Here is a 24,080-nt window from a genome sequence, read left to right as displayed (position 1 = left end):
GCCAAGTCCCCTCTCTCCCTCAGTCCTGGCTTTCCCATCGTACCTCTTGGCCATTGACCAGCAACGCCTCAAGGAGAAACTGACCAGCCGGAAGATGGACAGCAAGTGGGGCGGGCAGCAGGAGGTGATTGACGTGACGCTGAACGTGGAGCAGGCCAGCTTCACGCGGGACGCCCTCTCCAAGGCCCTCTATGCCCGCCTCTTCGACTTCCTGGTGGACGTGAGTTTCTGGGCTGGGCACCCAACAGGGCAGTGGGGTGGCTGGGTGGATATTTTGAGAAGGTCCTGTTCCAAAGACCCAATTGGGTGACCGTATTTGCCACCTGGGCCTCCAGCCTGCAGCGATTTGACTTCTGTCCAAACACGCGGTAAAACATATGTTCAAAAAATACAGGAAAGGTTCGCTATCTATGCTAGCGTTTGATTGACGTTGGAGTGAGACCGAGTTGAGAAATAAGACTAAGAGCACATACAGTGGTACCTCTGGATGTGAACGGGATCTGTTCCGGAGCCCCGTTCGCATCCAGAAGCGAACGCAACCCGCGTCCGCGCATGCACAGGTCGCGATTTGCGGCTTCCGCGCATGCGCGTGACACCATTTTGACCGTCTGCGCAAGCGGCGAAACCTGGAAGTATTGCGCTCCGTTACTTCCGGGTTGCCGCAGCGCACAATCCGAAAATACTTATCCCGAAGCTACTTCAACCTGAGGTATGACTGTATTGATATAGGAATGTATTTGATAATATGTAAAGAAATATATAATAATAAGAGTACATTCATTTGTAAAAAAAGGGATATACAACGGGAAAGACAGGAAGTCTAGTGTGTTGGTATATATATGATTTGGGGGGGTGTTGTTTTTTCTCTTCTTCTTTTTTGTTTCATTTTCTTTCTCGATATATAAAAATTGTATATAATTTTTGTATACATGTTGGAAATTATATTATAGTAAGCCCTGTAATGTAATATGACAACGTTTACTGGTGTAATATAAGAATGTTAACAAATAATTAAAATGCAAATTAAAAAAACAACCAACACGTGAGTGTCTGCATCTTTTAAAACCATCTTGTGTGGCTTTAAAAGAAGATTGGACACGATTCACGGCGGCTAAGGCTGCCGGGGACCACTAGCCGCAATGGCTGTATTTTGCTCCATTGACGGAGGCAGGATTCCTCCTAATAATACCAGGTGCTGAGAATCCGCTTTGGCTCTCTGGCCCTGCTTACAATTTTCCCTTTGGAGGCATCTGGTTAGCCACTGCGAGAGCAAAAGCAGGGCTGGATAGGCCCCGCTTTGGGCCTGATCCAGCCGACTCGTCTTATGTTCTTAGTCTACTGCTTCTGTTTTCGAACGCTTCCTTTTTCAAGTCCTCCCTGCAAGTAGAAAACAAACATGGCAAGGCATTAGAAGGATTCATCCTGACACGTGAGATTTCTACATGCAGGGATTTTTAAAATTATTATCATTATTCATTCAAAAAAATGGACGCCTCTTACCTGCCAGGTGAGGTGTTGCCACAAACTGTGCTGCCTCATTTGGCTAAAAGTTCAGACCAGTACAGCTTGGTGCCGGGTGCAAAATGTCGTCCTGGTCTCCCAGACCCTAGCCTGGCACTCTTAACCACTGCACCGCACTGAGTGTGATGTAGCCTTTTACACAAACACACCATCAGCACCATCAAACTTTACCTCTGGCTGCAATATCCAGCCACTTGCAATATTATTATTATTTTTTCAAAAAAGAGAAGATCCCCATTTTCCAACTCCTGAATGGTTGGATCGTAGGTGATGCCTGAAAACAAAACCATGTTTGTGCAAAACACAACTCTCTGCAGCACAAAAAGCTGCAGGCAGAGGAGCCCTGCATGCTAAATCCTGGTTATTTAGATTTGATTGTGAAAACTTGGCTTATTTCATGAGATCTGCCCTCCTCCTCCCTCTTCCCTTCTGTCCCCTGCTCTTATTTGCTCTCAGGCTGTCAACAAGGCCATACAGAAAGACCGTCTGGAGTACAGCATTGGGGTTCTCGATATCTACGGCTTTGAGATCTTCCAGGTAATATAAACAAAGGAAGTAGCAGATTCCCCTGAAATGTGGGGCACAGCCCTCCTCCCCACTCGGGGCGGCTTCCAAGAAAGATTAAAAATACATTAGAATGCTGTGCACCCAGCATTAATTTCAGTGGTTTCTGCTTGAGAAACTGTTCTGCCTTCCTGGCTGCCCATTTCCCCCCAGGAAAGGAACCAGCAACTATAATAACTAAATAATATATATGCATATTGATGCACATTTTTTCTACAAGCTGGAGGCAGGCGCAGAGACCCAGGGATTGTTCCAACTGAGTCTCGTTGGTGGAGGGTTGAGAAGCTGAGGTCAGGGCAGTGATGCCCAACATGTCTGTCCCCCCGCCGCAACCCAAATCTCCGACTTCCCCTCCTGCGACTCTTGAGTTCTTCCTGACAGCCCCTTCTTTCTTCCTCGCTGCAGAAAAACGGATTTGAACAGTTTTGCATCAACTTTGTGAATGAGAAGCTGCAGCAGATTTTCATTGAGCTGACACTGAAGGCCGAACAGGTGAGAGAGAGCGGCGGTTGTGTTTTCCGAGCCACTTGGTTATCATTTGGTGTAGGAAACGAAACGGACAAGAGATCTCCTTAATTGATTGGATCACACCCCCTTAAATAGATTGTGGTTCTTTTGAGTGGGTCCTGTGGCTCGTTTTTCAATGGTACGCAGGATGAGACCCTCCCTGCCCACAGACTGTCTCGCCAGAGTGACGCATGCTCTGGTTATCTCCCACTTGGACTACTGCAATTCGCTCTACGTGGGGCTACCTTTGAAGGTGACCCGGAAACTACAACTAATCCAGAATGCGGCAGCTAGACTGGTGACTGGGAGCGGCCACAGAGACCACATAACACCATTTTTGAAAGACCTACATTGGCTCCCAGTACGTTTCCGAGTACAATTCAAAGTGTTGGTGCTGACCTTGAAAGCCCTTAACAGCCTCGGTCCTGTATACCTGAAGGAGCATTTCCACCTCCATCATTTTGCCCAGACACTGAGGTCCAGCGCCGAGGGCCTTCTGGCGGTTCCCTCACTGTGAAAAGTGAGTTTACGGGGAACCAGGCAGAGGGCCTTCTCGGTGGTGGCCCCCGGCCTGTGGAACGCCCTCCCACCAGATGTCAAAGAGAAAAATAACTACCAAACTTTTAGAAGACATCTGAAGGTAGCCCTGTTTAGGGAAGCTTTTAATGTTTAATAGGTTCTTGTATTTTAGCGTTTTGTTGGAAGCCGCCCAAAGTGGCTGGGGAAACCCAGCCAGATGGGCGGGGTATAAATAATAAATTGTGATGATGATGATGATGATGATGTTGCATAGCGGCTCATTTCCAGATGACTGTTATATGCCCTACAAGGAATGTCCACATTACGGCGATCATTGACAGATGTTGTCAGCCTCCACCTCCCATCAGTTCCAGCCAGTGTGGGGATGATGGGAGTTGTAGTTCGGCAGTATCTGGAGGGCCATCCCTCCTTTAGATAGTGCCTATTGGCCAGTGTCCGTGATGTCATTCGCACATGGTCCCAGGAGCAGTTTAGTGCTGATGGAAAGAGAGAGAGAGAGAGTGTGTGTGTCTTTTGTGCAAGTGTAGCCCGTTGTCCAGCTGCTCATTTGTTCTATCCCTTTCCCTGTTCCTCTTCTCCCCTCCCACAATCCCCCTGTTCCGGCCCACAGGAGGAATACGTCCAGGAGGGCATCCGCTGGAACGCCATCGACTACTTCAACAACAAGGTCGTGTGCGACCTAATCGAGAACAAAGTGGTGAGTGGGAAAAATATCGGGACGATATTGGGATTGGGAGGGGCAACTCCCATCTCTTGCGGGGACACAATTAGTGCCAGCACCATCCGTTAAGAGTTTGGGTGTAATCTTCGACACCTCCCTTTCCATGGAGGCGCAGATTGCAGCTATAACAAAGGCGGCATTTTTTCATCTCTGCCAAGCTAAGCAGTTGGCTCCTTACCTCTCTCACCCTGGTCATGTCCACTGTGATCCACGCTACGGTTACCTCCAGACTGGATTATTGTAACTCGCTCTACGTGGGGCTGCCCTTGAGACTGACCCAGAAACTCCAGCGGGTGCAGAATGCCGCAGCAAGACGCCTTACGGGGTCCCTGCCATGGGATCACATTCACCCGGTGCTATACCAGCTGCACTGGCTCCCGGTGGAGTACAGGGTCAGGTTCAAGGTGCTGGTTTTAACCTTTAAAGCCCTATACGGCCCAGGACCCTTGTACATACGAGACCACCTCTCCCGATATGCCCCACGGAGGACCTTACGGTCTTCAAACAAAAACGTCTGGGAGGTCCCGGGCCACAGGGAGGTTAGGCTGGCCTCAACCAGAGCCAGGGCCTTTTCAGTACTGGCCCCAACTTGGTGGAACGCTCTGTCCCAAGAGACTAGGGCCCTGCGGAACTTGACATCTTTCCGCAGGGCCTGCAAGACGGAGCTGTTCTGCCAGGCCTTTGGCCAAGGCACAGTCTGACCCACTCCTTTGGTAATCCTCATAGAACTCTATCCCAATGGTTGCCATTAATTTGATTGTGAATTCCCCAATTAATTCAGCTCCTAGCCTACTCTTATTTATTTATTTTCTCTTTCCCTCCTCTTTCCACCCCCCCCCCCATTGCTGCGCCCACTCCCAGAATCCTCCGGGGCTGATGAGCATCCTGGACGACGTCTGCGCCACGATGCACGCTAAGGGCGAGGGGGCTGATCACACCCTCTTGCAGAAGCTCCAGACAGCCCTGGGAACCCACCCTCACTTCAACAGTTGGAACCAGGGCTTCGTCATCCACCATTATGCCGGGAAGGTCAGTGCCCCCCAAGGAGGGGAATCAATGGCTGGGTCTCCCCTTCTCCCTCATCCACGGAGCTGTGCATCTTTTTTGAAGTGAGGTTGAATCCTGACAAGACAGAAGTACTGTTTTTGGGGGACAGGAGGGGGGCAGGTGTGGAGGACTCCCTGCTCCTGAATGGGGTAACTGTGCCCCTGAAGGACCAGGTGCGCAGCCTGGGAGTCATTTTGGACTCACAGCTGTCCATGGAGGCGCAGGTCAATTCTGTATCCAGGGCAGCTGTCTACCAGCTCCACCTGGTACGCAGGATGAGACCCTACCTGCCCGCGGACTGTCTGGCCAGAGTGGTGCATGCTCTGGTTATCTCCCGCTTGGACTACTGCAATGCGCTCCATGTGGGGCTACCTTTGAAGGTGACCCGGAAACTACAACTAATCCACATTGTGGCAGCTAGACTGGGAGCGGCCGCCGGGACCACATAACACCGGTCTTGAAAGACCTACATTGGCTCCCAGTACGTTTCCGAGCACAATTCAAAGTGTTGGTGCTGACCTTGAAAGCCCTAAAGGGCCTTGGTCCAGTAGACCTGAAGGAGCGCCTGCATGACAAGCAGCTGCACTAACCACTGAGTTTTGTCTGCCCTTCTGCTAAAAGTAAAGCAAGATCCTGGTCCTCATGGTTCTGAATAAATCAGGAGGATGGGAAGCTGCCGCCTCCTGAGTCAGATCCTTGGTCCATCCAGTTCAGCATTTTGGAGGGCGGGCAGGGAAACCCCCCCCCCCACCAGTAATCTGCCTGTAACTGCAAAGTCCAGCAACCTGAGCCGCTTTCTTCCCGGGTGCCGCAGGTATCGTATGACGTGAACGGCTTCTGCGAACGGAACCGCGATGTGCTCTTTACGGACCTCATTGAGCTGATGCAGAGCAGTGAGATGTGAGTTGGGCAGGGTGGGGAGAAAGGCAATAAATAAAATAAAATAAAATAAAAATTCCTTCCTGAAACTCATCTCCGCCCTGCTAGCATGTCCCTTTCGGATGGTGTTTCACACCTGGAAGCTGCAGGTTTGAATCCCAGCTGAGTTAAATGTCTCCTGGGCGATCCTCAGTCTTCCCCGTCTGTAAAATGGGAAGATGTAAGCGATGTCAGCAGACGATGATCGAAAGTGGTACAAAAGCGAAGACCTTTCTTTGGGGCCGTGTGAGCCGTTTCCTACAAGGAAAAGGATGGTCCTTAATGGTTTTTTTTCTTGTTGTCCAAAGCCCATTCATCCGAGATCTCTTTCCTGAAAACCTCAACGCAGAGAAGAAAGGGCGTCCCACCACAGCTGGCAGCAAGATCAAGGTAGTGTGGCTTGGCAGCGTATGTGGAGACAAGGAAAGTGTGTGTGTCTTTGTATATCCATAAGGGCTAGGATTCTCTGCTTTAAGAAATGCAGTTGGGTAGCTGCTGCTACGTCAAACTGCAGCAGGAAAGGGAACAGAAAGGAAGCAAGCAAGCATTGGCTCCACTTCCTCTGTCTTTAGGACCTGTCCCTGAGAAAATCATTTGCGAGCTTGCTTATTTTTTCCTCCCTCCTCCCCATCCCTTTTCCTTTTGTGCTGTGACTCAAAAAAAAAAAAAAAAAGGAATTAAACAGAACAAAATATTTTCTTTTCTTTTCACCTCCTCCCCTCCTGGGAAAAAATTAAAGAGACAAGCCAACGACCTGGTCGGCACGTTGATGAAATGCACGCCGCAGTACATCAGGTGCATCAAGCCGAACGAGACCAAGAGGCCCCGCGACTGGGAGGAGAGCAGGTGGGGCAGCTGTGGGGCACATGGGGCCTATGGGGTGGGGGTCTTCAAATCAGTTCCGGTTCTAGAGATGAAGGGGGGAATGAGGGGAGACTGTACGACCCCTCCAAAATAACACATGAAGAATAACCAGTGTAGCTGCAGGCAAGGATGGATTTTAAAGGGGATTTAATTAAATTTGAGGAGTCTTGGATTCCAGGCAGTTCAGGGGTGATGATGGGACTTGTGTTCACCAACATCTGGAGAGCTGCTCCAGTTCCCAGTTCTCTGCTTAAACTGCCATAATAACAAGGACAGTGGTGTGATAAAAGGGATACTTAATCCCCCCTACACTAATAAGTAATAATAATTTATTATTTCTACCCCGCCCATCTGGCTGGGTTTCCCTAGCCACTCTTGGCTGCTTATTATTTATTATTATTAATAATAATAAAGTGATAAAACATCAAACATTAAAAACTTCCCTAAACAGGGCTGCCTTCAGATGTCTTCTAAAAGTCAGATAGTTATTTATTTCCTTGACATGTGCTGGGAGGGTGTTGCACAGGACGGGCGCCACCACCGAGAAGGCCCTCTGCCTGGTTCCCTGTAACTTCGCTTCTCGCAGTGAGGGAACTGCTAGAAGGCCCTCGGCGCTGGACCTCAATGTCTGGGCAGAACAATAGGGATGGAGACGCTCCTTCAGGCATATTGAGAAGGTGCCCTGGTATTCTGTTTCAAATCCCCTGCAAACTTCTAACTGGGGTTAAAATGAGTCGAATGAACCCATTTCAACATGGCAGGAGTCACAAACGTGGTGCCAGTGGGTGTTTCCTGGGAGCCAGAAAGCTCCCTTTGCTCCCCACACAACACACACTCGTTGCTCCCTTGGTTGGGAGGGGATGAGGCCGGATTCGCCTTGCGAAAATTTCACGGAATGGAAGGAGGAAGGGGGGGAGGGGCACTCTGTCCCGCTTTCTCTCTCCCCTCTATGGTCTTTCCGAGGCGAATTCTTTGACCCAGATCTTTTGGAGTAGCAAAGGACAGGAGTGTGGTGTCTCTGTGGGTGGGGGCTAAGTCGGGGGGAAGAGAAGCAATTGGGCGGGTGGGTGCCCACACCACTTGCTCAAATACCCCTCTAGGCTCAGTTTGAGGAGGATGAGAAGCTTATTCAATATAATAGCTTTTTAAAAGAACCTCCATGTCCAAGAGCACTATATCCCTGAATGTCAAAGACAGTAGTGACAAAGGAGAGCTTCTTAATTTCCTGTTGCCCGTGAAACAAGGTCCTGGACGAGACACACCTTCCCTCGGATCCAGCCAAGGGGCTTTTTGCCTCTTCTGATATTTCTCCCATAAATTGGGAGGGGAACCCCACTTTCTTCCTTGTGACATAGCCCAATCAGTTGTAACGAACAGCTCAAGGGAACTTCTGTGCCCAGGCGCAGTCTGTCTTTGAACAGCTGTTGCCAGAAGGTCCGGCAGTCTCTCCCCCCCCCCATTCCCCCAACGTCCCATTTGATCCAAAAAACTCTCAACATAGACGTCTACTCTGCCTCATCCACAGTTTATACGAAAACACTCGGGTCCGGGTTAGGTGCGACCGACAGGGTCACTTACCCAAGGAAATCCAAACCTACCATAGTGTTAAACAAGGCTGCGTCCTTGCACCTACTTTATTCAACCTCTATATTAATTCCTTAGTAGGAAATATGGGGAAAGAAAATGCCCACCCCCCTCAATTGGCTGGTACACCCCTCCTGGTTCTCTTATATGTGGATTAAGTAGTTCTAATTTCCTTCTCCTATGTAGGCCTCAGAAAACTTCTAAGATCTCTCACTGTTTATTGTAATGCCGAACAATTAACAATTAACTATAGCAAATCCAAAGTTATGGTGTTCTCTATGGGAAGGGCAATAAGAGGCTGCTTCCGTTGTTCTTGTGGCCCTCAATTTCTGCTCCTCCTCCAGGGTGAAGCACCAGGTGGAATATTTGGGCCTGCGGGAGAATATCCGGGTGCGCCGAGCCGGCTACGCCTACCGAAGGGTCTTTCACAAGTTCCTCCATAGGTGAGGCTTTGTGTGCTGATCTGTGTCCTTTCTGGGGTTGCCAACTGACCAGAGGAAAAGCCCACCCTACTCTGCTCCTGCGCCTTTCGACGGAAGCACGGTCTTTATGGACCATCAGATCAGGGAAAGCTTCCCCTATTGATGGGGACGAAGCCTTGGACTATGCAGAAGCAGCCGAGGGGAAGGAGGCGCCGGTCAGAAAGGGCCGGACCGTTCCCAAAATGTGTTTCCATCCTCCCCACTTTCACATGTACAAACCCCCGTAGGCACATTCTCTCTCTCTCTCTCTCCCAGGTACGCCATCCTGACCCCAGAGACATGGCCACTGTGGCGAGGGGACGAGAAACAGGGCGTGGTGCACCTGATGAAATCTGTCAACATGGACCTGGACCAGTTTCAGCTGGGGCGGACGAAGGTCTTCATCAAAGCTCCAGAGTCGGTGAGGGCAGGAGGGAGCAGCAGAGGCTCCCAGGGGGAAGTCAGGGCGGAAGTGGCTGTGCTCAAGTTCCTCCTTCCCTCCATTCCTCCCTCCCTCCTTTTCTTCCTTCTTTCCTCCATCCTTCCCTCCCTTTCCTTCCTTCCTTCCTTCTTTCCTCCCTCTCTCCCTTTTCTTCATCCCTCCCTCCCTCCTTTTCTTCTTTCCTTCCTTCTTTCCTCCCTCCCTCCCTCCTTTTTTTCCTTCCTTCCTTCTTTCCTCCCTCCCTCCCTCCCTCCCTCCCTCCCTCATCTTTCAGCCTCCCTCCTTTTCTTCTTTCCTTCCTTCTTTCCCCCCTCCCTCCTTTTTTTCCTTCTTTCCTTCTTTCCTTCTTTCCTTCTTTCCTCCCTCCCTCCCTCCCTCCCTCCCTCATCTTTCAGCCTCCCTCCTTTTCTTCTTTCCTTCCTTCTTTCCCCCCTCCCTCCTTTTTTTCCTTCCTTCCTTCTTTCCTTCTTTCCTCCCTCCCTCATCTTTCAGCCTTAATATAAGAGCAGCCTTGTCGCTTGATAAGGCCAAAGGCCGCCTGCTGCAGCCCCCTGTTCTCCCAGTGGCAGACCAAACACCCCAGTGGGAAGCTGAGATGGCTCATAAGTTCCAGCTTCCAAACATTCTCACACCCTTAAGTCTAAAAACTGCCTGTTCCAGATTGGAGCTCATTTCATTTACATTTTCATTTCCATTTTTCCAACTCTGCAATTCTGTGAAGGATCCCTGTGGGAGGCAAGAAAATGGCAGCTCCTTCTGGAGTCTGCTGACTCCTTCCTGTCCCTGGCAATGCCGCCCCGATTGATCTCCCTCTCTCCTTCCTTCCTTCCCTCCTTCTCCTGCCCTCTCTCTTTCTCCAGCTTTTCCTCCTGGAGGAGATGCGCGAGCGCCGTTACGACGGCTACGCCCGCGTCATCCAACAGGCGTGGCGGAAACACGTGGCCGTCCGGAAGTACATTCAGATGAGGGAGGAAGGTGAGCTGCTTTCTCCTTCCCCCAGGTTGACCCAGTTGAGTTTGTGGAGCATTTTGGGGGGTGGGAAATCCCTCATTGCTCCACAAACATCCCAAAGGAGGAGCCGTGTGGCTAGTGGCACCAGCCCTTGAATTACGGAGGAGGGGGCAGAGAAGGCTTTTGTGACAGCACCCTTAACCATTATTTAAGCTCCGTTAGTAGAGCATGAGATATGTTAATCTAAGGGTCCTGGGTTCAAGCCCCGTGTTGGGCAAAAGACTCCTGCATCCCAGGGGGTTGGACTAGATGACTCAAGTGGTCTCTTCCCACTCTACAGTTCCATGATTCTAGGGGGGCACATATTTGTCCAAAATCAGATGGGGTGGCACAAGGGTTCCTAGCAATTTCTCTCCACAGTTTGAACGCTGTGTAGCGCCAAAAGTGCGCCTAAGGTGAAATATACTCAGAGTCCTATTGTGATTCCATGCTCTTTATTGCAGCTTGTAAAACAGTGATTTAAATGCCCCCCAAACCTCAGGCTTCTATATACATTATTTGCACAACGAGTCCCATCTGATTGGCTGATTCTGCTTCCCTCCTGGAGCCTGATTGGTCTTTTCCTGCAGGCCAATCAGTTGTTGCATTCTAGGATCCTACTTGCCTATTGTTCTAGGATCCAAGCTTAGTACATAACAGCAGGGCTTAGCCGCTGGGTTGTGTGACTGCTGGGAAACTGCCTCTGAGCCCGCACAGAGTGCCTGGCCGCAGCTGGGCCTAGCTTCTTTCTCGCTTCTGTCTTGCAAAGCGTCCAACATCGTTCTGAACAAGAAAGAGCGTCGCCGGAACAGCATCAACCGCAATTTCGTGGGCGACTACATCGGCTTGGAGACCCACCCTGAGCTGCGGCGCTTCGTGGGTCGGCGAGAGCGCGTGGATTTTGCTGACACGGTTGTCAAGTATGACCGGCGCTTCAAGGTGAGCCGGGACACTGCGAGAGTCCTTCTGTGTGGCCATCTTTCTGCATACATTTTCTGCAACATTTTACTCTTGTTAGCCACTCTGAGCCCAGCTTCGGCTGGGGAGGGTGGGATATAAATAAAAAAATATTATTATTATTATTATTATTATTATTACTATTATTATTATTATAGCCTCGTCTTTCTCTCTGAGTCCTGCCCTGTTGCCTGGGCTCTGCCTCCCCATCGGAGGCAGTAAATGCTGTTGAATATTGCTGCAAGCATGTGCCTGAACCCACATGTGTGTCCAGCACTCCTGCACACCCTACAAAGAAGTTTGGGATCCTCTGCTAGAGTTATGATGTGCATCTGTTTATGAATATGTGTTTACCCTTTATCCTTACATCCGCAAGAGGTTCTTACACAAAGGAATGCAGAAAGCTTGCAAGGACAGGAGGGCTGGACTAGGTGGGCCACTGGTCTGATCCAGCTAGCCTTTCTTAATTTCTTACAGAACCTCCAGGCCCAGTGGCAGTCTATCTAAGTTCCAAAACTCTTTGGGACGGTTGGCCGATGTGAGAACCGGGCTGGATGTTCTTGTTGTTGTTGCTTGGTCATTTAGTCGTGTCCGCCTCTTCGTGACCCCCTGGACCAGAGCACACCAGGCCCTCCTGTATTCCACTGCCTCCCGCAGTTTGGTCAAACTCATGCTGGTCTCTTCGAGAACACTGTCCCACCCTCTCATCCTCCGTCGTCCCCTTCTCCTTGTGTCCTCCATCTTTCCCAACATCAGGGTCTTTTCCAGGGAGTCTTCTCTTCTCATGAGGTGGCCAAAGTCTTGGAGCCTCAGCTTCAGGATCTGTCCTTCCAGTGAGCACTCAGGGCTGATTTCCTTAAGAATGGATAGGTTTGATCTTCTTGAAGTTCATGGGACTCTCAAGAGTCTCCTCCAGCACCAGAATTCAAAAGCATCCATTCTTCGGTGATCAGCCTTCTTGATAGTCCAGCTCTCACTTCCATACATCACAACTGGGAAAACCATAGCTTTAACTATACAGACCTTTGTTGGCAAGGTGATGTCTCTGCTGGATGTTCTTACGACCCCCTTTTCGTAATTTCCCTGCAGACAGTGAAGCGGGACCTGATCCTGACCCCCAAGTTCCTCTACCTGATCGGCCGCGAGAAGGTGAAGCAGGGCCCAGATAAAGGAGCCATCAGGGAGGTCCTGAAGAGGCAGATCGAGGTGGAGCGGGTCCAGTCAGTGTCCCTGAGGTGAGTGACAATGACAACGGGCTGGAGGGAGGTCAGGGAGTTGTAGGGAGGCTGGAGTATGGGCAGTGGCGTAGCGTGGGTTGTCAGCACCCGGGGCAAGGCAAGTAATTTGCGCCCCCTAACCCGTGGATTTGCGCCCCCTAACCCTAACCCCCAGATGTTACGCCCAGTGCGGCCGGCCCCCCCTGCACCCCCCACGCTACGCCACTGAGTATGGGAGCTCCTCCTTCCATACTGAACAGGGATGGCCCTCCAAGCATTCTGCCAGGCCCTCAAAATCCTCCCAGGTCACTTGTTTTGTGCCCCAAGGGTTCCAGCTGATGCTAGCCTTACTCAGAGTAGACCCACTGGAATGAATGGACACGTGGGCACGTTGATTATGTTTCTGGCCACATTCACACCACATATCGCAAGAGCTGTGATGCCCCCGCCAACAGCCGTGGCTTCCGCCAAAGGCTCCTGTAGTTTAAAGACGTAGCTTAAAGGTGATGAGAATTCTTAGGAGAGACTATGAGGAGAATTATTAGTTAATGATAATTTAAAGTAATAGAGAAATCAAGAAATGCAGAACAAGTGATAAAGAACGGAAAATCTTCAGAGGTTGTTGACGGAAGTCTAAAGTATTGTTAAGATAAGAAGTTATGTTAAATGACTGTTGGAAATGATATGTTAAAAAATTAATAAAAATGTATATTAAAAAAGAGAGAGTTGTTAGGAGACGCCCCCACTATTCTCCTCACAGAGCTACAATTCCCAGAGTGGTTCAACAACCAATCCCTCTTCCTGGGGGACTCCGGGAATTGTAGCTCCATGAGGTGCCCTTGACAAATGACAGCTCCCAGAATCCTTTGGCGAGAAGCCATGGCGGTTTAAAGTGGCTCCGTCGTGCTTTAAACGTGATGACTCTGGCCTGAATGCGCCCTTGACGTTTATAATATTCTTGAGGCTAATTTGTTTCCCACCCTTTCTTTTTTTAAAAAATATTTTTATTAGTAATTTCAACATAACGTCTTATCAAAAAACATATCCTTAAATTCCCGCCCCCCTATTTTCCCCCTCCTTCCTCCCCAAAATATAGCCCCCTCCCCTCCCCCCCTTGACTTCCCTCAGCTCCTCTCTCTGGTTTATCAACATATGTTATTTTCTGCATGTTACAAAACTGTACAGATCCTTAATTTATCTACCTAGATGCTATCAACAAGTAGTTTGTGAATGTTTATTCAAAACCTGCCAAGGAGTCCAGTTCATTTTGTTGTTTCTTTAAATATTTTGTAAAGGGTTCCCATTCATCTTTAAAATCACAGTTATCCTTGTCATGTAGTTTGTGTGTCAGTTTTGCCAATTCTGCGTAGTCCATCAGTTTCTCTTGCCACAGTTCTTTGGTTGGGATTTCCTTGTTCTTCCATCCTTGTGCTATTAAGACTCTTACCGCCGTTGTCGCGTACATAAATATGTTTTTCAATTTCCTTGGCAGGTCTTTTCCTACAATCCCTAACAAAAATGCTTCAGGTTTTTTGACAAATGTTAATTGGAACATTTTCTTCAACTCATTATATATCATTTCCCCAAAAAATTTAATTTTACTACAGTCCCACCACATATGATAAAAGGTCCCTTCTTTTTCTTTACGTTTCCAAGACATATTTGAACTGGTTTTGTACATTCTTCCTAGTTGTACAGGTGTTATATACCATCTATATATCATTTTCTTTCAACAAGGAGCAATTTGTAAATTTTGCTTCCCACCGTTTCTTAATGTTAATATTTAAAAATTAGTGTCACCCGCCGTGGGACATTATGGTGAAAGGCGGGTAAGAAACTGAAATAAGAATAAAAAAATTCCTTCCAGTAGCACCTTAAAGACCAACTAAGTTAGTTCTTGGTATGAGCTTTCGTGTGCATGCACACTTCTTCAGATACACTGAAACAGAAGTTGCCAGACCCTTCTATATAGTGAGAAGGTGGGGAGGGGTATTACTCATAAGGGTGGTGGGAATGGGTGATTGGCAGATAGCTGAGATGAGCCTGACATCAAGAATCACAAAACAGAGAAACCAGTAGGAGAACACTTCAATCTCCCAGGACATTCTATACAAGATCTCAAAGTAGGTGTTTTACTACAAAGGAATTTCAAAAATAGGCTGGAAAGAGAAGCTGCTGAATTGCAACTCATTACCAAACTTAAAACCATGGAGAGACGTGGTCTGAACAGAGACATTGGATTCTTGTCTCATTATACATGACTAAGCCATTTCTCACCTTCTCACCCCTTGCCTTTTCCTGTAAGACCCATTACAGTCATTAAGAGTCGTCAACAGGCTCATCTCAGCTATCTGCCAATCTCCCATTCCCACCACCCTTATGAGTAATACCCCTCCCCACCTTCTCACTATATAGAAGGATCTGGCAACTTCTGTTTCAGTGTATCTGAAGAAGTGTGCATGCACACGAAAGCTCATACCAAGAACTAACTTAGTTGGTCTTTAAGGTGCTACTGGAAGGAATTTTTTAATTTTGACTGTGGCAGACCAACACGGCTACCTATCTGTAACTGAAATAAGAATAATACAGTTCCAGGATTGGAGGCAATTTCCCATCAGTTGGTGGGAATCGCAAGTAGGGAGAGAGCTGCTGAGTTTGACCCCTGGGAGGGCAGAATTGCTCTTCTGATGTTATGATGGAACCTCCAGTCCAGTGGCAGTCTACCTCGATTCCTAGGTTCAGAGAGGTGTTTGGGACACTGTCAGAAGAGGATGCTGGACTAAATGGGTGTCTGGACCTGATCCAGCGGCAGCAGGCAAGGCTCTCCTTTGGCTTTTAAAAGTCCTTACTCTCTTTCTGTCTCCCATCTTCTCTCGCCCAAGCACCTTGCAGGACGACTTCATCATCATCCACGAGCCCCAATACGACAGCGTCCTGGAGTCAGTCTTCAAGACGGAACTGTTGAGCCTGCTCTACAAACGCTACGAGGAGAGGACCCAGAAGCAGCTGCCAGTCAAGTTCAGCAACCAGTGAGTAGCCGCGCTGCTCCCTTGAGAGTATTAGTTAATAATAATAATAATAATAAATTTATATCCTGCCCTCCGCAGCCGAAGCTGGGCTCAGAGCGGCTAACAATAATAAAAGTAACATAGCATTCTAAAATCAATTCATTCTAAAATCATTCAAAATCAAATTAATGGCAACCATTGGGCTAGAGTTCTGTGAGGATTACAGACTGTGCCTTGGCCCAAGGCCTGGTGGAACAGCTCCGTCTTGCAGGCCCTGCAGAAAGATGTCAAGTCCCGCAGGGCCCTGGTCTCTTGTGACAGAGCGTTCCACCAAGTCGGGGCCACAGCCGAAAAGGCCCTGGCTCTGGTTGAGGCCGGCCTAACCTCTCTGTGGCCTGGGACCTCCAAGATGTTTTTGTTTGAAGACCGTAAGGTCCTCCGTGGGACATACCAGGAGAGGCGGTCCCGTAGGTACGAGGGTCCTGGGCCGTATAGAGCTTTAAAGGTTAAAACCAGCACCTTGAACCTGATCCTGTACTCCACCGGGAGCCAGTGCAGCTGGTATAGCACCGGGTGAATGTGCTCTCGCAGCGAGGACCCCGTAAGGAGTCTCGCCACAGCATTCTGCACCCGCTGGAGTTTCTGGGTCAGTCTCAAGGGCAGCCCCACGTAGAGCGAGTTACAATAATCCAGTCTGGAGGTGACCGTCGCGTGGATCACAGTGGCCAGATCAGGGCGAGAGAGGTAAGGAGCCAACTGCTTAGCTTGGCGGAAATGGAAAAATGGCGCCTTTGTTATAGCTGCAATCTGCGCCTCCATGGAAAGGGAAGTGTCAAAGATTACACCCAAACTAATGGTCCTGTGGGTTCGTACAAGGTGGGGCCACGTCACCCGAGTCCCTGCTTCCAGTGGGGAGCCTCTGGGAATGAAGGCACGGAGGTGAGAGAGAGCCCTCTCCTGTGGGTTTTAGCTTATGGGGCTCTAAGATAGACTGTGCCTGGATGTGGAGGCTTCTGTGGAAATATGACAACCCACCACTGAACACCTGCAACTGCTTTTCTGGGTGATGCGGAAAGGGGGGGGGGTTACCTTTAACTCCTTGGAAGCAGGGAGGGTTGGATTAAAATACAAATATTCCACTTGATCCAGGAGAGGGATTGTTCGAAATAAGCCCCACAAATGGAATCTGGGCTATTGTTGCAACCATGACTGGTTGTATTCTTAGCCTGTGGTCTATGGTGATCCTAATCACAACTTTACCCTGAGAAGTAAATTCCATTGCAGTCAGACTTTCATATAAAATGATTAAGGAACAACAGACTGTAAGTCAGTTCCGTTAAAGTTTTATTCAATACAGTGGTACCTCGGGTTAAGTACTTAATTCGTTCTGGAGGTCCGTTCTTAACCGGAAACTGTTCTTAACCTGAAGCACCACTTTAGCTAATGGGGCCTCCCGCTGCCGCCGGAGCACGATTTCTGTTCTCATCCTGAAGCAAAGTTCTTAACCCGAGGTAATTGTGGGTTAGCTGAGTTTGTAACCTGAAGCGTATGTAACCTGAGGTACCACTGTATAAGACACTCCCATGTATACGCGCTACCCGTGTATAAGACGAGCCCCAATTTTAAACCTATTTTTTTGGTAAAAAAACCTCTAGTCTTATACATGGAAAATATAGTGTGTGTGTGTGTGTGTGTGTGTGTGTGTATACACATACACATACATATATACATATATACATACACATATTGCATTTATTTTTTAAAAAAACCAAAATCCTTGAAGTGGTTTACAATATACCATCAAATGCTACAATTTCAATAATACAAATACAGTGGTACCTCGGGTTACTTTACGCTTCAGGTTACAGACGCTTCAGGTTATAGACTCCGCTAACCCAGAAATATTACCTCGGGTTAAGAACTTTGCATCAGGATGAGAACTGTACATGGAAAAATATGATATATTGTAATAAACTAGCAAACTCAGGTTTTATTTATTTTACATTTTTAATCCCACCCTTTTCCGAAGGAATTCAGGGTGACGCGTGCGGTTCATGCAAAACCACCCCCAAGTTATCCTCACAGCAACCCTGTGAGATAGGTTAGGAAGAAATATAGCGGGTGCTCCGAGGTCACCCAGGGACTGCTATCTTTTAATAGATATCGTTTTCTCATCTCCCTCTCTCTATTTTTCTCTCCGCTGCCCCAGGCTGGAGTTCAAGGTAAAGAAAGACGGGTGGGGCCCCTGGGGGGCCGCCGGATCCCGCCAGATCCAGTTCCAGATCTGCCAGGGGGACTTGACTCTCCTGCGCAACAACGGCAAAGTGCTGGTGGTCAGCATCGGGCCTGGCTTGCCCCGCAACGCCCGTGAGTCTGGGGACATTTTGCAGGGGGGGGGGGGTGTGACGGTTATTGTTCCCTAGAGCAGTGTTCCCCAACCTTGAGCCTCCAGCTGTTTCTGGACTACAGTTCCCATCAGCCCTGACCACTGGTCTTGCTAGCTAGGGATTATGGGAGTTGTAGTCCAAAAACAGCTGGAGGCCCAAGTTTGGGGAACACTGCCCTAGAGTAGAGGACCTGTGGAGGGGGGGATATCCATAGACCCTGATCAAGATATTACTTAACGGATCCAAGTCAACAAGACAGTTCTTTAATGATTTTATTTGTGTCCTTAAATTTCCCCCGAGAACCCCAAAATACATTCTGGAAACCTGCATTCCCATACACCCCTCCCCACGCACAATTTATAGCCGCGTGCCTTTGCAAAAGACACTCTTATCAAGTGACCCACCAGAAACCTTTGGAACTGGTATTTCAAATTTGTTATTTCAACCCTGTATCTCCCATTTTGCATTGATGATATCGGGATGTAATGACTGTTGGCTCAAGGTCTTTGGGGGTGTGGATTGCCTTCCTACAGTGCCAGATTTACGTGTAAGCTAAACAAGCTATAGCTTAAGGCCCCACTCTCTTGGGGGCCCACCCAAAAAATTAAAGGGGAAACTGGGTATACATTTCCAATATAAGATAAATAAATATAAGATAAATAAAACCTACATACAGCAACAGTGTTTTGTGTTCTGTATGGACCTATTAGGTCCATAAATTACCATATAGCATAAATTCAACACAGAAAACAATGACAATTTGTTGTTGACAAAGGACATATAAAGGGCCCCATTACCTTCAGTAGCTTAGGGACTCATCAAACCTGACCTCCGGCGAGCTTTTGAGTCAGACGGCGCTGAGGGCACCTTTAATAATAATAATAATAATAATAATAATAATAATAATAATAATAATAATTTATTATTTATACCCCGCCCATCTGGCTGGGTTTCCCCAGCCACTCTGGGCGGCTTCCAACTGAATATTAAAAACAGTACAGCTTCAAACATTAAAAACTTCCCTAAAGAGGGCTGCCTTCAGATGACTTTTAAAAGTAAAATAGTTGTTTATCCCCTTGACATCTGATGGGAGGGCATTCCACAGGGCAGGCGCCACTACCGAGAAGGCCGTCTGCCTGGTTCCCTGCAACCTCACTTCTTGCAGTGAGGGACCCGCCAGAAGGCCCTCGGCGCTGGACCTCAGTGTCCGGGCTGAACGATGGGGGTGGAGACGCTCCTTCAGGTATACTGGACCGAGGCCATTTAGGGCTTTAAAGGTCAGCACCAACACTTTGAATTGTGCTTGGAAACGTACTTTAAGGGCTGCTGCCCCATGCTGGGTGGGTTCCCAGGGGTTCGGGGCCACCTCCCCTCAGAGAGCTGACGGTGGGACCCCCCTGATTTCAGGACCTACCCGGAAAGACACCAGGAAAAGTCGGAGCCTGGGCAGGGGAACCTCACGTGGCTGGAATGCCCCGAACACAACAGGTAAAAAATATTTTTCTTGCGGGTGTGTGTGTGTGTCTTGTCTAAGATGGGGGGGGGGCGTAGAGGCAGGATTGGAGGAATCCCATTCTGCCCCCCATGGGCATCCAAGAACATGCGAAGCTACCGGCGATAGGGGGTTAGGCTGGATGTCCTTTTAAGTTCCCATTCTCTGTCCTTGTACAAGGTTCATCCTGCCCTGTATTGTCTCCTCTTCCAGGGATCAGGCCAGGTGGGGAGGGGGATTCTCCCAGAGTCCCACTTGTGGCCTCTTCCCAGCCTTGGCGTGCTGGGTGTCCTGGGTTCGAATTCAGACATCTCCAGATTTTAAAAAGCCCAGGTTAGGAGAGCTGCCTGGATCCCAGAAGGGTTTGTCTCTTCCTGACAACCTCAGGAGAAGACACCTTTATTGCAGGTCAAGTTAGGACAGCCCGGGTCAACCTGCCGCTCCCTCCAGATTGGATTAAACGACGGCTTGCATCCTCATCTCTGACCATTGGTCCTGTTTGGGGAAGGCTGTGTTACAGGGGGTGGTTTGGCTGTTTGCTCTGAGGATATTCCACAGCAGATACTCAAGAATTCAGGAAGACGGGGAACAAGCTCAACTCCTAACACCCAAAATATTTGGGGTGGAGGGGGGGTGGTTAAAAAGGAGCAACCCAACTAGATAGGCGGGGTATAAATAATACAATACAGTGGTACCTCGGGTTACATACACTTCAGGTTACAAACACTTCAGGTTACAGACTCCGCTAACCCAGAAATAGTACCTCAGGTTAAGAACTTTGCGGCAGTAGCAGGAGGCCCCATTAGCTAAAGTGGTGCTTCAGGTTAAGAACAGTTTCAGGTTAAGAACGGAACTCCGGAACGAATTAAGTACTTAACTGGAGGTACCACTGTAATAATAATAATTAATGTGCTCAGGAACTGTGAAGAAGAATCTACCCAAGCCGCTGAGAACTTTGATCTGTTTTCAGTAGCTGTAACTTTCTGCATGTTTTAAAGCATCGTTGTACATCATTATTGATTTTATTGTTTTGCGAACCACTTTGATGCTTGTTTACAATCAAGCGGTGTGGGGATTTTATGAAATAACCAACCAGCCAAACGGCGACCCACGTTCCCCTCGCAAAGGGTCGGGCGTTGACTCTCTCTTATCTATCCCCCCCCGGCAGGGTCAAAGTGGGGCAACCGCGGGGGTGGCAATGCGGGGACCAGGCCCCCCTTCCAGCAGCGCCTTTCCATGACCAGGCAGGTCAGCATGGAGCAGCCCAGTTTGCCCCGCCAGGGGGCCAGCCCCAGAGCGAAAGCCCTACCGACTCAACTGAACCTGGATTTCATGAACGTCCCGGACCAAGGCGTGGCTGGGTGAGCGAGCTGAGGAGACGGTCGTTGGACGTCGCACTTTCCTGATGCTAGACTGAGATTTTGCTTCTCTCTTTCTCTCGCACTAAATCTTGCCTTCCTTCTCTGATTTTCATGCTCATTGCCTCCGACTCCTTTGACCTTTGCCCAAACCATTTGATTGACAGTTTTAAGGTGACCAGTAGGCTGCAAAAAAACACCACCACCCCAAAACCAGAAAAACATTGCCTTACAACTCAGGTCTTTGGCAAGATCAGCAGTTTGCCACTTTGCCGTGTATCTCAGGTCTTTTCTGTGTGTTTCCTTACTCTCTGGGCCAGGAAAGGAACCAGCTTGTGGGGACGCGGGTGGCGCTGTGGGTTAAACCACAGAGCCTAGGACTTGCCGATCAGAAGGTCGGCGGTTTGAATCCCCACGACGGGGTGAGCTCCCGTTACTCGGTCCCTGCTCCTGCCCACCTAGCAGTTCGAAAGCACACCAGTGCAAGTAGATAAATAGGTACCGTTCCGGCGGGAAGGTAAACGGCATTTCCGTGCGCTGCTCTGGTTCGCCAGAAGCGGCTTAGTCATGCTGGCCACATGACCTAGAAGCTGTACGCCGGCTCCCTCGGCCAATAAAGTGAGATGAGCGCCACAACCCCAGAGTCAGCCACGACTGGACCTAATTGTCAGGGGTCCCTTTACCTTTTAACTTGCATATTTCGTTGTTTTAAGGACTCTCGTTTAGGCCAGGAAACCTGCAGCTGTCCCATAATGGTCACTCACCGTTGGCCATGCTCGCTGATGGGTCTGAAGGGGGTTGGACTAGATGGGGCCTGATCCAGATTGCCAGGCTGCTCTTACGTCCTTGTGGAACCTCCAGGTCCAAAAGCAGTCTATTGAGAGTCCTAAGTTCCAAAGGGCATTTGACCACTGTGAGGACAAGATGGTGGCCTGATCCGGAAGGCTCTTCTTAAGTTCTCAGGAGTTGTCATGCAGACCCGTCTGGAGGGCCAAAGGCTCTCCCCGCACCCCAAGAGCTTTGGAGAGGGCCTTCCTTTCTGGCCAATGTTGGGATGTGGTGGATCATTTCAGCAGAATTAGGTGGGAAAGGAGGAGAGCTTCCGTTTGCTCCAGTCCCGACGCTGACCTCTCTTTTCTCCAGCCTCCAGAGGCGCCTGTCCAAGGAAGCCAAGCCCATCCCAGGAGGAGGCCGAGCCAAGCCCAAGCCCAAACCGAAACCTCAGCCATGCCTCCCCCAGTGCAGGGCCCTGTACGCCTACGACGCCCAAGACACAGACGAGCTCAGCTTCAATGCCAACGAGTTCATTGAAATAATCAAGGAAGGTAAGCTTTTGGTGGTCTTTTCTTGGCGAGGTGCGTGTGTTGAATGGACCCCGTTTCCCGGCCCAACCTTGAGTTCAGTGGCTGTTGTCCATGATAGCTACTGGAGCCTCCAGGTTCAGGGGCGGTCTAGCTCAGAGTCACATCCAGAAATGAGATGGCAGATGAGACGGACCCATTATGGCCTGCTCTAGCGAAACCACTCCTGTAATTTTTAAATAAGGTCTACCCATTTTTCTTAGACATCTGCAGGGCACCACATTAGCCAGCCCTGGCTTATTCGTTTATTTCAACAATTTGTATGCCACTTAATTGCCGGGAGTTGGAATAGATGAACCTTTGCGTCCCTTCCAGCTCTACATTTCTAAGGAATTACAGGTGTTGTACAATAAACAGAGAAAATCAGAAATGGTTTTAAATGCCTGCTGAAAATTTTTAAAAGGCGGCTTTTCAAGACAGTGGGGGTGGTTTAATCTCAAACAGAAGGTCCACAAAATGTGGTTTCTGCAGTAATGAATGCCTGGTACCTGGCTGGATCTATCAGTTGTAGATAATGACTGACTACCGTTTCTATGATCCCTGCCCCTGTGTTAAGTGGAGGTGATGGGAGCTATGGCCCCAAAACACCTGGAGCTCCCCATGTTCGTAATCTCCGTCGTAAGCTCTCGGAGGCAGGTGGAACCTCGATGTGCAGGGGCAGTCTAGCTGAGCACGAGGTGCAGCAAGTGGCAGGTGGGAGTGCGAATGTTCTGCTTCTGGTGTCCTCTGATCTGCTGGCTCCTTCTGGGAAATTCGGGAGCTGTATGGGACTGACTTCTGGTGTGATCCAGCAGAGCTCTCCCGATATCTGAGCTCCTGACTCTTATTCCGCCTGTTTGCAGACCATTCCGGCTGGTGGCAGGGCCGCATCCGTGGCAAAGAAGGTTTGTTCCCGTGGAACTACGTAGAGAAAATCTGAGGCGGGCAGACGACTCTCAGCGTTCTCTTCCTAGACTGCCCCCCTCCACCAGCTGCTGTGGACTTTGCAGGCTAGAGAAGGAACTTTGGCCAGCAGAAAGAGCTGCTTCGTGGCTTGGGAGACAAGCCTGCCTTTCCCTGTTCCATTGCACAAGGACAAGGGGGGGGGGTTATTTTTTATATATAAAAATGGCTGCCTTTGAAAGCCATGACAATGCCAGCATGGCTGAACTTTGAAATCAAGAACAGGGTGGGAAAGCACAGGCCTCCTTTTTTACCCCTCCAGTGGAAGGCGTTTTGTCCGTGAAAACGGGCAGGTTTTTGTTTTTAAGCTTCCAAGCAAGAAAGCCTGTTGTCGCAGGGTGAGCGGTTTGCATTCTGCATATGCACCATGACCGTACGGGAGTCACAGGAGCTCCCTGCAGAATCCTGCTGAGGCCAAGCAAGCACTAGCATTTAAGCAGGAGCGGGACCACAGAACCTGCGTGCAAAATAAATTATGTGCATCAGGAACCCTTTTCTGTAAATGGGTTTTATTTGATGAAAATGTGGGTCGCTGAATCCTGCCTAATTTCTCAGCAAAGGCCCTGCCCTACCCCCCTGCAGTGCAGTCCCCACACATTTCCCAAACGGGGGCGGGGGGGGGAAAGTGTGTGGAATGGGGGGGGGGCATTTCATTGCTTCTACTTTGGGAACCAGAGCAGGTAATCTGGGATTACAAATTCCAAGAAGCTTTGGAGGAGAAATTGTGAAAGCTTCTTGGAAAGACACGTTGCCAAAGGGCTCCTGCACCTTTTAACAGCCGAGGAAGGAATTTTCAGCAGGTGTGGCGTGAAGCGGGGACTGCACAGGCTGGAATTACCTGTTCTAAAAGTGCAGGAATGCCGTCATGTTTTTGTTCCCATCTGGCTACCTTCGAAGGATCTTAGAATTGGGAGTTGCAAGGTCTGGAATGGCTTTGTGGTTGCAGTTTGCAGTGCTCAAAGTTGTAGAGAAAGGAAGTCTAGGAGTTACATTTATTCGTTTATCTACATTAATGTTTGCTCTCTTTGGCCAAAATGGCTCCCGGGGCAGCTTACGTATGATCCATAAAAGCAAGGCAGCTATGCATGAAGGGGTCTACTACCTGGGACTTCTGTTTTCAGAGGCTGTGTGTGGAGGATCCTGGAGTGTGTGTGTGTGTCTGCAGTTGCCCTCCTGATGGGCACATGACGGGGGTTTCT

General features: G+C 49.2%; 1 protein-coding gene across 3 annotated transcripts in view; it reads left to right on the top strand.

The window, feature by feature from the left end:
* The window catches only part of LOC310694158 (unconventional myosin-Ie-like), a 52,958-nt gene extending 29,588 nt beyond the window's left edge, over nt 1-23,370 (top strand). For 2 of the 3 annotated variants that reach the window (XM_083477006.1, XM_083477007.1), the window contains exons 10-28: nt 24-220; nt 1,978-2,058; nt 2,491-2,577; nt 3,743-3,829; nt 4,715-4,882; nt 5,715-5,800; nt 6,127-6,208; nt 6,558-6,664; nt 8,611-8,709; nt 9,004-9,148; nt 10,030-10,144; nt 10,929-11,098; nt 12,206-12,351; nt 15,216-15,362; nt 17,551-17,708; nt 19,136-19,216; nt 20,389-20,581; nt 21,722-21,903; nt 22,782-23,370. In XM_083477006.1, the coding sequence (XP_083333132.1) occupies nt 24-220; nt 1,978-2,058; nt 2,491-2,577; nt 3,743-3,829; nt 4,715-4,882; nt 5,715-5,800; nt 6,127-6,208; nt 6,558-6,664; nt 8,611-8,709; nt 9,004-9,148; nt 10,030-10,144; nt 10,929-11,098; nt 12,206-12,351; nt 15,216-15,362; nt 17,551-17,708; nt 19,136-19,216; nt 20,389-20,581; nt 21,722-21,903; nt 22,782-22,858 (2,408 nt within the window). In that variant the 3' untranslated portion in view covers nt 22,859-23,370. Of the gene's footprint in view, nt 1-23; nt 221-1,977; nt 2,059-2,490; nt 2,578-3,742; nt 3,830-4,714; nt 4,883-5,714; nt 5,801-6,126; nt 6,209-6,557; nt 6,665-8,610; nt 8,710-9,003; nt 9,149-10,029; nt 10,145-10,928; nt 11,099-12,205; nt 12,352-15,215; nt 15,363-17,550; nt 17,742-17,888; nt 17,924-19,135; nt 19,217-20,388; nt 20,582-21,721; nt 21,904-22,781 lie in introns of those variants that run through there. The other variant, XM_083477008.1, reaches the window with a different exon arrangement.
* Nucleotides 23,371-24,080: the final 710 nt, after the last annotated feature.

The sequence above is a fragment of the Podarcis liolepis genome (genome assembly GCF_965112155.1).
Source record: "Podarcis liolepis genome assembly, chromosome: 15".
In the NCBI taxonomy this organism is placed as follows: Eukaryota; Metazoa; Chordata; class Lepidosauria; order Squamata; family Lacertidae; genus Podarcis; species Podarcis liolepis.
The sequence above is the reverse complement of the archived record's forward strand: the minus strand, read 5'-3'. Positions and strand labels throughout refer to the sequence as shown.